Below are 13078 nucleotides of genomic sequence, written 5' to 3' on the forward strand. Positions count from 1 at the left end.
TTCATGCTGTACTTCAATGCCCAATTAACTCCATTAATGTGCATCTCCAGTACGCAGTTAATACACAATTAAGTCTATCACTCTGCCCCACTTTGAATGGAGCCAGAGGCTGCTGGGTGATAAGGGCTCTGGAGGAGGTGTAAATGACTGCAAAGGGGGCCTTAATTGCTGTGCTGTAGCATAAAATTTAGATTCTTTTAACCACTGAACATCCCACCATGATTCTTTGTACAATAAAGGGCCATGTTTTGTAGGTCTCCTACAAATTAGCACCGTTCCAAGGCTTCAACCAACCTTAATCTGGCCTAGTCATGGCTGGAAAGTATAGAAGTGTTGTGAGCATCCCTATTTTTTTGATAGGGATGGGGAGTGCTCCACATAGTGAGTTTTTGCTCCCTCTTCCAGTGAGTGGAAATCCCATTCATCCTCCTGTGAACATATGCATTCTTACCTGCCACTGGATAGACGGTTGAAGATGCATAGAGGCTGGGTGAGCCAGTGGTCCATGGTTCCAAACTGGGTGGGAGACTGCGTGTTGAGATTCCTCTGTTGCAGGGGGTTGGACTAGATGACCCTTGAGGTGCCTTCCAACTCCACAATTTGGCAAGTCCACAAGTCTATGAACCTCACCAGCTCTAAAACACTGGCTTTATTCTGAAAGTATAAGGTACTGTTGTTTTAAAATTTGTTTGTTAAATACATGGTTTTTAAAAAATTAAAAAATCCTGGCTTAAAAGCCTGTGAGCAATGTTTGCATACTCACACCGTGTTTCCCTCCCTCCCACTCCCCTGCTGAGACTGCAAATCATCTCTCTCTGTGTAGGATTTCAGACAGAAGCCTCCTTAGGAATTATGGGGCCCCTTTTTAGAAGACAAGGGGGAAAGCTTGGTGAAATAGCTCTCCCAACCTAAACCCCTTTTCCCTCATTGGTGCAGTGGTAGTCACTGAGCCTAGGAAACTGTGTCAGCAGCAGCTAGTTCCCCGCAGCAAAAGTGGGGCTTTTGTCCAGTCTCTTGGCTAGATCTAGATGCTGTTCCTGAAAGAAGCAAAATTCCCGTAACGATAAAAATTTGGCACAAGCCAGGAATTATGCTGCACATTGCGAGAAAGTAAGGTACTGTACTGATTTAATGTGTGCAGTGGGAAGGCATGTTCGGTGCATGCGTAACTGAATTGACTGGCATCACCCCAGTGCTGATGTGTGCAGGCTGAGTTCAAGTGTCAGAGCACCTGCCACAAATTTCCCATGATTTCTTAACCACTTATCTTAAAGGGTTACGCTGTTCTTGAGCTCTTTCCTCAGTTTGGCCAGCCTATTCTGTTTCCAAGTTTCCACCGCACCTCTACCGCAGGCTTCTGCTCATCCACATTTGATGCAGCTGGGGTGTGAACTGGGAGAAACTCAGCCGCCCGCAAGACGATGGAGCCTGTTCTGAAATGAGGGTGGTGGTGGAACGACCCAGCTTTAAGGCCTGTATTTGCCTTTTGAGGAGAAACATGTCACATGCGTGGAGTAAATTTATTCAGGTTTCCTTCCATTCCCCCGGAGTCCCTTGATCTCTAAAGGAGCTGTGTGGATGTGTGTGTGTTTGGCTGAACCTATTGCATATGAATGTAGAACGCCCCTTCCATCTCCATATAACTGCCTATCCAGATAGACAACATTTGCTGAATGTATTTGGGTTGCAGCAACTTTCACAGAGTGGTGGTGTTTTTTGTTTTTTTTAATGTAAGGAAACTTATGGTCAATTTACGAACACACCCTGCTTCTGAAGTCGGTGCAGGATACAACGTGGCATGAGAAGAAGCGTGTTTCAAGCACCCCAGTTTTCTCCTACGAAATGTTTTGAGAGTATGCTGTTGCCTCTTTCCCTTTGGACTCCTCAATCAGGAGCCATTGCTAACTCCGTTACAGGGGCAAATCCAGCCTAGTTGGCCATTGTTGTTAGGCAACCATATGGCATCCTTGCCCAGATGATCCTGGAAACGGTTAGCGTTGGAAGAGCGTGTCAGCACTACAAGCCGATTCCTTCCAGGGGCAAAGGGAGAGGCCATCCAGGCTAGGGCTGGAGTTGAGATTGAGGTAGCGGCAGACAGTGGGGAAAGGGATGCATGGTGGCTTTCAGCCGCTATTGCAAATTAGGGACATATGTTCCTGTCTTCCCAAGTGAAAAACCTAGTCCTGAACAAGGGGCCTGGGAGAGTGGAGCAACTGGGGAGAAACTATTTTATTTAGGTGCTGCAATAAACATGTCCCATCTCAGTGACCCGGCTCTCAATAATTCACACCAGCAACATTTGCTCCTTCTTCCAAGTATATTTAGTGATGCTATGACATTAAGGAAAGAGATAGGGCTGTGCTCACACAACAGGGGCCTTTTCCTGAGATCTCTCCCAAGGGAGTTACCATGTTCCCTTTCCTCCTTTTCCCTGGCCCTGTGACTTAGCCTGCCTGTACTGTTTCTGCCCCCCAGGCCCAATAATTACCATGAAAAATACAGCAAGCGGCCCAGAGGGTCAGAGTGTGTGCGATGCTGCGATCCTCCCGAGCGCATTTCAGCATACCCTATGTACCAACCCATGCCTCAGATCAACATTACCATCCTAAAAGGTAAGGGGCACCAACTCTACCCCAAGATCCTGTATTCAAATGCCAAGCCTTTGCTCGGTAGCATGCCACACATTAGGAGACAGTCAATGGTCCTCTTCGGGCGTTCAAAAATCATGAGGCACAAACTGGGAGCGGATCCTGTGTGTCAGGCATGCCTGCTCTAAATCTGACAGGAAGGTCTGAAGAGGCTTCTAAGCAAATTTGGTTGAATGTGCTTTGAAGCCCCAGAGCTTCCAATCAAGCGGAGCTTTCTAAGCACATCTGGCCAAATGCGCTTAGACGTTTCCTCCAGACCTTCCAGCTCGGTGTAGAAATGGGCACACCCCTCAAGCCCAAGGACATTGGGGCTGGGCAGATGCTCCCATCCTCTTCCTCAATTTGGGCCTTGGTGTCTCTGAACATAGCCATAGAGTCTCCTGCCAGTTCCTTCCCTGGGTCCCATTCCTATTACCGCAGATGCGGGAGAGAGCGGGGAGAGGAACAGGCAGAGGAAGCTGCAGCTGCCATGTTGCCTGATGCAACACAGAACTTCAAGGCACATGGTGGATCTCCAGGCTGTGCCCTGGCAGCCATCTGTTCCACATAGGGGCAGGATCACAGCATTCTCCACTGGCCCCTTATCTGGCCTGTTCTCAAAAATGCCCTCTGGCCTAAGCAAAACCGTATGCGTGCCAGTTTAGAGCTGCCGTGGAGTGGAGTTCCAAAAGCTGTAGTGAGTTTGATTTTTCAGTGTCCTCAGGCTTTGGTCATAAGGGGTGGGACGGTTTCCTTTGGATGAAATGCTGGGTTCTTTAGATTCCAGAGGGGCCGGTTGGGAAGAAACTGTATAAGCAAAATAAATTTCCTGGCCTGGAGGAGCTGTTATCATAATTTTATCCAAGCTCTTTTCTTACAGAGGCCAAGTGACACCACCAAATTAGTCTTGAGTCCAGAGGTTGCGTTAGGACATGGCCTGATTTCTCTGGAAGAATATGAAAGATGGAGAAATTGTGTCATCAGAGGTGGCCTCTCTATTGCTGAACCTCTACCCTCCCAATACATTTTAGAGATGGCTGCAGCTGAGTGTGTGTGTGTATGTAACATGCATATTTGACAATATTTAAGACCTAGAGGAGGTGGATTTATGTTCTTACCCACAGCTAAGGTTCCGATTCCATAATTAACTTAATTAAAAAAATTAATTTTATTGACTCATAATTAAATCAATAGAATTAATTAAGACATTTCAATATTTCACTTCCAAATATTCCAATTACATTCTTGTCTCATACGTTTTGCAAAGGAGAAACCTCCGATTTTGCCTGCAGATATGCTTCTGGTAAAATTAAATTCCATTTAATTCAGAAGAACATTTGCCAAGCGATAAGTTTTTGAGATGGGCAGGCATCAATCTAGTGCTTACCCTGGCAGCAAGGAGAATTTTACCACACACTTGGACCCACTCTGGAAACTGGGGAAGTGAGGGCATCATTTGTGGTAAAATTCTCCTCACCGCAAGGGTGGACATGATATACCACTGCATAAACACAATGCATTTAGAGCATTTAGACTAGATGACCCTTGGGGTCCTTTCCAACTCTACATTTCTAGGATTCTATGCTTCTCCGCCCAAAGAATCATGGAAACTGTAGTTTGTTAAGGGTGTTGGGAATTGTAGCTCTGTGAGGAGAGCTGCAGTTCCCTGGCTTCTTTGGTGGAGGGAGTGTAACATGCTTTAAATGTGCGATGATGATGTATATGCAGCCAACAAATGATTGTTCTGTTTTGACTGGGCCATTCCCCTTCTAGATTTCTCTCCCAAGTGTGGGTGGAATGATTATTCTATTTATTTATTTATTTATTCATTCATTCATTCATTCATACTTTCTATAAAAATGTGCAAGTTGCTCCTTGGCCTGCCCATTGGATTGAATGTGGAGGCCAAGGTTGCCCAAGTTGAAACGATGCTCATCTATGATCTCTTCACTACTCAGGTGAGAAAGGGGACCGTGGTGAACGTGGCCCCCAAGGGAAGCTGGGCAAGGCTGGTTCTGCGGGAAGCAGGGGCCAGGCAGGCCTCAAGGGGCAGAAGGGGAACATAGGGGCCCCGGGGGAGCGGGCCAAGACCAACTATGCTGCCTTTTCAGTGGGCCGAAGAAAACCCCTGCACAGCAACGACTACTACCAGACTCTTGTCTTTGACACCGAGTATGTGAACCTCTATGGACACTTCAACATGTTCATGGGCAAGTTCTACTGCTATGTGCCCGGTATCTACTTCTTCAGTCTCAATGTGCACACCTGGAACCAGAAGGAAACCTACCTGCACATAATGCACAATGGGGCTGAGGCGGCCATCTTGTACGCCCAGGCCAGCGACCGAAGCATCATGCAGAGCCAGAGCCTCATGTTGGAGCTGCAGGACCAGGATGAAATCTGGGTGAGGCTCTTCAAGGGTGAGCGCGACAATGCCGTCTTCAGCGACGAATACGATACATACGTTATTTTCAGCGGGTACTTAATCAAACCCAACTCTGAGCCTTGAATCTGCTGGCAGATGGACAAAATACAGCCAATAACATCACCTGGCTCTAACCTTGTAGTGTTTCCCTACTTGCTGATTTCTAACCCTACTTATCTGCCATAACCCAACCTTGACCTCTGATATGACCATTATCCTCCTCAAACGATGACCCCACTTCCCTTGGACAAGGTTTCCCCCCTGCTTCAAACCTCTGGTCCTTCTCTCTTCCCTCTGCCCCCAAGTCTTAAGTTGGCGTCAATATTCCCAGTCAGATCGTCACAGTAATCTAACTTCTGCTCTTATGGGCCTGACTACCCATGTACTGTACAATCATTCCCTTTGCTCTAAGACTGGGACTCACACCCTCCTAGATAATAATGACACTTCTTCTATACAAGTGTCCTTAGACTGATTTTCTTATTTCATTCTTGCTTTGCCATTCTCAGCCTTTGAATTCACATGTCCTGCTAGAATCCTCCCTTGCCCCTCCACGAAATATTTAAATCATGATTGCACAATTTCTGTTCACGCTGACCTCAAGGCTTGGTCCTTTCTGTACTGTGTTCATTATCAAGAGGAATTAAAATTTTAAAAAGAAAGAAGGGGAAACAAACAGCAGTAATATGCAGATAATATGAATAATACCAGTAAAACACCAGCAGTTCCCATTGTAGATACAGTGACTATCAGAACAGGAATGTTAAACATATAAGATGATATAAGCCTTCCAGATGCCCAAGGAAGTATCCACATTGAATTGGTGCTTATATGAAATAACCAGGGCAGTGAAGACCTCAGACTATTGTGCAATAGACAGCATGTATTTATCCTTCCAAACTTGAAACAAAACCCACTTTTGTTGTCTGGTCCAGTCATTCTTAGGAAGATAGGAATCTCTCTTATATGAAGTCAGACAACTGGTCTGTCTAGTTCATTGCTATCTACACTGACTGGAAGCAGCTCTCCAGGGTTTCAGGAAGATGTCTCTCCATGACCTTCCCAGAGATGCTTGAGACTGAACTTGGGATCTGCAAGCAAAGCAGCTGCTCCACCACTGGATCTCACTGCTAGACCCCAGCTGGGAAAGGACCTTATCCACTGTCCATTGTTTATGCCCATTGTGGGGAAACCTCTGGTCTGTGGACCCAGAATCTCAAAACTGTAGAGTTGGGGCCATGAGGAACATCTAGTCCAACCCCACGCAATGCAGGAATCTTTCACCTGACGTGGGGCTCAAACCCATGGCCCTGAGATTAAGTGTCTCAAGCTCTGCCAACTGAACTATCCCCAATGAGTTGTTCCGAATGGCCCACAAGGCTGTTTATTGACAAACAATTTTTAAAGATTATTTTTGATGTCACCTGTTAATCAGGCCCCTTTTATTTGCTGTTGACCTCTGGCATTTAGGCTGTCAGTTCCATTTCAGATTTTAAGTCTCAAGAGTTTTCAGCAATGCGACTGTGCCTCCTTCCATGCCCAAGGACAACAGCTTCCTCTTCCCGGACCTTATCAATATCCTTAATCTGCTCTCTCCTTCCACCTCCTCCCTTGTTATCTGTAAATACCTCCTTCTCTAACCTTGGCAAATATTCTTCTCCTTACTCAGTGTGACACACATTAGTGCCTGAATGCCCAGCCCTATTCACTTAGCCAGTTTGGAATACATGGTGTGGTTTGCTGCAAAGGGAACTCGCCCTTTTCTTCCTGGAAATATGGCAGCAGGAGGTGCCAATCCATTCAGATGTTTCCTGTCTATACATTTGCCCATTTCTGGACTGCATTCTGCAAATAGCTTAGCACCAAGGCAGCAGTTCTATCTTCCATACCCCAAGCAGCCATCCCAGTTCCTTGCCATGAGGTTAGCCATACACCATGAGTGAGGTGAGCAGAGATCAATGGTTTGCTGAACAGGGCTCTGTTGGTATCCAAGCCTCCTTGCTGGACGGGGAAGGCTTGCAATGTCTGGCCTGCCTCTACTGCCAGCATCTTTGGTTCAGGCAGGCACAGTAAACCTGTCCCTGTAGCACAAAACAGGGAGAAAGCAATACAATTGTTTAGCACTGAGCACCATGGGATCCTGTTAGCCGTGCATTTAGTTTTGAGGAGTCTTTCCAAGCTGAACAAATCCTCCTGTTCCTGCTGCATTCTACTGGCACCAAACGCTCCTGTGAGCAGTTGGGCCTGAGCACATATTTCATAGAGGTGTGAAGGTCCCGGCAGGGGGGGGGGAGCTGGAAAACCGCAACAGCAAACAGGTTTCCCACCATTTTTCTATACATGTACACCACCACCCCCGTCCACATCAGGACCTGGAGAGGGCATTAGAGGGCTTGACCCCTTTACCCACCGCAGCAGACCCGAAGGGAAACTTCCATGGATTCAAAACGGTGAAAACAATTGCATAGTTTCCGTTTCTGGCAGCCCCCATCATTTTTGCTGGGCCTGACAGGAAGCTGCTATGCCCTGCAGGCATCCAGACCCAGAGTCTCTTGGCTAGCTCTGCTGATGAGGCCTTCGACTTGGGGGATGTGTGTTTTACGCCATGTTTTACATTTTTACGCCATGTAATTCACTAATTCTGCCTTTGCATTAAACCTACAGAAGCAATTAGAACAACTAAGCAACACCCTGGAAAACCTTCCCTTTCAACTCTGCTCTTTCTCATGTACAGGGATTAAGCTTCCATTTTTACACAAACACTCCACAACTCCTGGAAGGGCTGGTACCTTGTACCACAAGGGTATGGCTTTGCATATGAGAAAAGAGACCCCAAGGGTTTTAGATTGTTTCCCTAGTGAGCCTGTAACTCATAAATTTAAAGCACATTCCCCACCCCCACAAACAATCATGGGAACTTAGTTCCCCCCTCAGCGCTATAATTCCTAGCGCCAAACTACAATTCTCAGAATTCTTTGGTTGAGGAAATGTGCTTTAACTGTATGGTGTGTATGCAGGCCTGCTGAGAACCACAGTGCCAAATGAATAAAAATCGCAGCGTTTCTGTTGTGAAATTCTCACGCTAATTTCTTTTTTGTGCTCTTAAAACATGTGCAAGGAAGGTGTCCTCGGAACATTGTCAACACTGAATGCGTATATTTGTAATTTGGTAGCGTTAACATCACTATTTCTCTGGCACAAGAAGTTGGACCTCCCACCTCACCCCAGTCTCCTCCATGCCTCAGCCTAGCCCTTGTTCAAACCAAACACACAGTCCAGAACACCCCTGCTGAACATGTGTGTGGTGAGGTCACATTCTTAGGGAATGGGAGTGGGGAGGCCGGGAGAGAGGGATTGGGGAGAGGTGGGGAAGTAACAGGCCACCAAGCGGATGTGCTAATACTATTATTGGCAGAAGAGCTGTGGAACCAGGAAAGGATGAAGTCACTTGCTTGGCGGCCAAGGGAAACATTCTGAGGGACAGACCTTCATGGTCAGCTTCTGAGTCCCATGCCCAGGGTGGCACCTGTTAACAAAGCACAGAGCTCACCCAGAATGCCACGCTGTGTCTGAGGGACAGCCTGGCTTTGCCATCATGGGCAGAAAGCTTTGCTGATGAGTCTAGTGACCCCATAACACACAGTTATTTCACGCACGGCGTACCTTTTCTCAATAGCTTCTCTGCTGAACAAAACAGGCTTGGCAAATGCTTATTTTGAGCCGGAACTCACCTAGGAACGGGATATTTTCATATCACTCATTAGTTGGGATTCATATCTCTCTTCAATCGTAGATAACCTGAAGGGAATAATACTTCTGAGCAGGCTCAGAGTCCATGCTCCTCTCAAGTCACCATAGCCAGCCTCCATAATTTTGGAAACCTGTGAAGTGCTTAGACTTTGTCAGAGCTATGTCCCAGAATGCCACTTTCTTTCTGCAAATTAAGAGTGGTGGCCTTTCCCCCTCACTTCCGCCTTCTCCTCTAAGAGCCGGTTGCTTGTACTGTATGTTGTGAGAGCTCGGGCTGTGGCTTTATGTTTTTCATGCTCTCCCCTAACTCTGTGAATGCTACCAGACTGCATCCTGGACACCATACACACAACTTCAATAGCATTATGGCAGGGATAAGCACTGCTTTGACTTGCCAGCTGTTTGTGCCGCATCCTCAGCTAGGAACGCCTTTGTAATCTCGTTCTGCCTGCCTTCAAAATAGCTCCCACCTAAGACCTAAATGTTAATGATTCCATTGGTAGTCATTAATTTAATCAAAGACCAATATTTAACAATACTTATACACACCTCCCAGAAAAGCCATGGATCCAAAATAAAAAAGGAACAAGCAAACAAGTTGTTGTTGTTGTTGTTTAGTCATTTAGTCGTGTCCGACTCTTCGTGACCCCATGGACCAGAGCACACCAGGCACTCCTGTCTTGCACTGCCTCCCGCAGTTTGGTCAGACTCATGTTGGTAGCTTCAAGAAAACTGTCCAGCCATCTCGTCCTCTGTCGTCCCCTTCTCCTTGTACCCTCCATCTTTCCAGGGAGTCTTCTATTCTCATGAGGTGGCCAAAGTATTGTAGCCTCAGCTTCACGATCTGTCCTTCCAGTGAGCACTCGGGGCTGATTTCCTTCAGAATGGATAGGTTTTATCTTCTTGCAGTCCATGGGACTCTCAAGAGTCTCCTCCAGCACCAAATTTCAAAAGCATCAATTCTTCGGTGATCAGCCTTCTTTATGGTCCAGCTCTCACTTCCATACATCACTACTGGGAAAACCATAACTTTAACTATACGGACCTTTGTTGGCAAGGTGATGTCTCTGCTTTTTAAGATGCTGTCTAGGTTTGTCATTGCTTTTCTCCCAAGAAGCAGGCGTCTTTTAATTTCGTGGCTGCTGTCACCATCTGCAGTGATCAAGGAGCCCAAGAAAGTAAAATCTCTCAGTGCCTCCATTTCTTCCCCTTCTATTTGCCAGGAGGTGATGGGACCAGCGATCTTGGGTTTTTTTGATGTTGAGCTTCAGACCATAGTTTTGCGCTCTCCTCTTTCACCCTCATTAAAAGGTTCTTTAATTCCTCCTCACTTTCTGCCATCAAGGTTGTGTCATCTGCATATCCTCCCAGAAAAGCCATGGATCCAAAATAAAAAAGGAACAAGCAAACAAGTAGAAGCTGTATATATTTTGCCCTTTTATTCCTCTTTTGTGATAAATGGTTGAACAATAAACATATCTACCTGTCTGTCTGTGTGTCTTACCCTCCAGCTCCGCGAGGGGGAAAGAGCCAGTTTTATAGCACATATGGAGAGGCTGCATTTCAGAGTGGCTACTTGGAGCGTTTCAATGACCTGCTGTCCTTGCTGCTATTTTCTAATTGCCGCTCTGCTATCTCCTTGTCCTGCATGATGTGAGAGTCCTCCCAGAATGTGCAAATGAGCACAAGTTCTGTTGTCCCCAGGAGACACCATGTCTTGTTTCATGCTTTGCCAGCTAGCAAATGGTGGCTTCTGAAAACGCGCAAGTTACTCGAAAGTAGTTACCTGCTTTCACAAGGTGCTTTGCCTACCCAGGTGCACACAGGTATAGGGGAGAGGGGAAAGCATGATGATGTCCATCATGTTGAGTACATCTAGAGAACTCACTGCAAATCATAGCTTCTAGGCATGTATACACGGCATAAAACAGATCTCCGTGCAGGCTTTACATACGACAGTGTGCTCTGGGTTTACATCTTTTCGTATACCAGTACAGGGAACGAGACATGTGAGAAAAAGCACGAACATCTGAAGCAACAGCTATGTGATCAGCTCTTCTAATTAAAGCAGCTCGTTAGCCATTGAGGACTCCTTCAGGGATCACTCTTGGCACTTCTTCAGTCTTATGTAGTATTTTACAGGTCAGTAACCCCAGAAAAAGGAAGCTCTCTTTACTGTAAACATGTAATACATATCCAAAAAAGCAACAGGCCAAAATTTTCATTATTTAAATGTAATGCAGCCAAGTTTTTAAAAAGTATTTTCAAACGGGAAATCTGCTAATTAGCAAGGTACAAGGAGCATGCAGATTAGCTGGGGCTTGAATTTGAAGGGGCTGCAGAGGATGTTGTTATTTCCTAAGGCAACCAACCACAAGTGTAACGTAACCGAAGCTGTTAGGACACACACAGAGTTATGGTATTTGCCTCCAGGTCATATTTGAACGTGTTTAGTTTTCCTATAAAGACCCTCTTTCAATTTCCTCCACCCTGAAAGGAAGTCTCCATGGAGACTAATAAAAAATAAATAAGCTTCCCTCTGGGAACCATTGTTTGCATTTAAAGAGACCATGCCAACTCACATCAAGGCCTCCTCTTGAAAATAGAAAATATTTGTGAATCCAAAGGGGTGGGTGGGGGGAATGGTGCTTTGAAAATCCCAATCCAAATAGCAGGGGGCTTCCAGCACGAGACACAAGCACTTGAATATTCCAAATCCTGGGGCCAAACTCTGCAGGAAACTATAGCATGTGAAGGGGCAGCTTGAATGCATATCCCTAAAATGAATTGAAGGGAAGATCCCACCAGATCTTTAGAGGTTGCTCCACCACCACATCATCATCATCATTTATTGGGTTTATATAATGCCCTACACCTGGAGGTCTCAGGGCGGTTCACAGAAAAGATCAGGGCGGTTCACATAACTGGTATGCATGGCTTTATAAAGTGACACAATCTATGAGCTGGATCAAAACATAGATGAAGTTGCAATCTGTATGATTTAATGTGTGGGATGGGTATTGTGAAAGTACTTTTGTAATGCCAGGAAATATAATGCTATGTATGGCGCACAGTTCAAAGGAACTCTGTAAGATCAAATCTTACTGTATTAAGAGGTCACATTATGATTTTATTCTATTTTTAAAAAGAACTAGGACGAGGGCATTTCATGTACATTTTAAAGGAATATTTAAAATCGAGCTTCCACACAATTATTCAATATACTCGGTGAGGGGGTAACAGAGAGCTATCTTCTTGGTTTGAACTAGCTAAAAATGGTAGATCATGTTAATTTCCTGTGATAATAGTGTGAGAGGTGATGTAGTAGCTCAGATCTTTAGCTTTGCGGATAAACAGTTAAGGATCTTGAATAAAGTAAAACAGCATCTCATATATCCATAGACTGGCCTTGCCATGTAAAGTCTCTGGGAACAAGTGACAGGCAGGTGAGCTGCCAGACAAGATTAAAAGATTATTTTGTTCACAAATTGCCCAATGTTGTGTAGAAGTTCAGACCCTCCAAGTGACCCTATTTTCCAGGGACACCCCTGAATTTACAGAAGCTGGATTGATCCTGGCGTGTCCTGCTTTTCATTAGGATATCCCTATTTTCATCAGAGAAATTTTGGAGGGTATGGAGTTGTGCAACAACCAAGCCAAGGAAATAAGTAACTATACAACCTTTAGAAGACATCTGAAGGCAGCCCTGCATATGGATTTTTAAAAAACTGTTTAATCTTTTATTATGTTTTTATATATGTTGGAAGCCGCCCAGAGTGGCTGAAGCAACCAAGTCAGATGGGTGGGGTATAAATAATGAAATGATGACGGCGACGACGGCGACGACGGCGACGACGATTGAATAGGCCATCCCTATTTTCATCGGAGAAATGTTTAAGGGCATTGGGTGCAAAATGGGATATAGAAAGATGTAACAATGATAATTATTTTATTATTTATATGCTACCCATCTAACCTACATGGCCTAAAGAAAGATAATGTATCTCACGGAAGCCCAAATCTAAAGAGCAGGAGCAATAACAAGATGGGTGGAGGGCTTCCCAACTGGAATTTCTCCCTCAGCCATCAGATTTGCCTAGGGCTGGCCCTTCCCAATAGCTCTGTGGCTCGTCACTGGTAGGCATAGGTGCCAACTCCCTGGGGCCCTGAGTGCCCAAGCACCCACAAAATTCCCTATGAGTGGACCAGACACCCACAAATTTTGGTGCCAGGGCCATGTACACTACATGGCACTCGCAGACCTGGGCACCCATGG

The 13078-nt window shown here is 45.6% G+C and overlaps 1 protein-coding gene across 1 annotated transcript in view; it reads left to right on the plus strand.

Moving 5' to 3' along the window:
* Positions 1-5512, plus strand: part of C1QTNF1 (C1q and TNF related 1) — a 10176-nt gene extending 4664 nt beyond the window's left edge. Inside the window, exons 3-4 of the mRNA XM_035104194.2 lie at positions 2476-2612; positions 4586-5512. Of these exons, the coding sequence (XP_034960085.1) occupies positions 2476-2612; positions 4586-5136 (688 nt within the window). The 3' untranslated portion in view covers positions 5137-5512. The remainder of the gene's footprint in view (positions 1-2475; positions 2613-4585) is intronic.
* The last annotated feature ends 7566 nt before the right edge of the window (positions 5513-13078 follow it).

Source organism: Zootoca vivipara, chromosome 2 (genome assembly GCF_963506605.1).
Source record: "Zootoca vivipara chromosome 2, rZooViv1.1, whole genome shotgun sequence".
Lineage (NCBI taxonomy): Eukaryota > Metazoa > Chordata > Lepidosauria > Squamata > Lacertidae > Zootoca > Zootoca vivipara.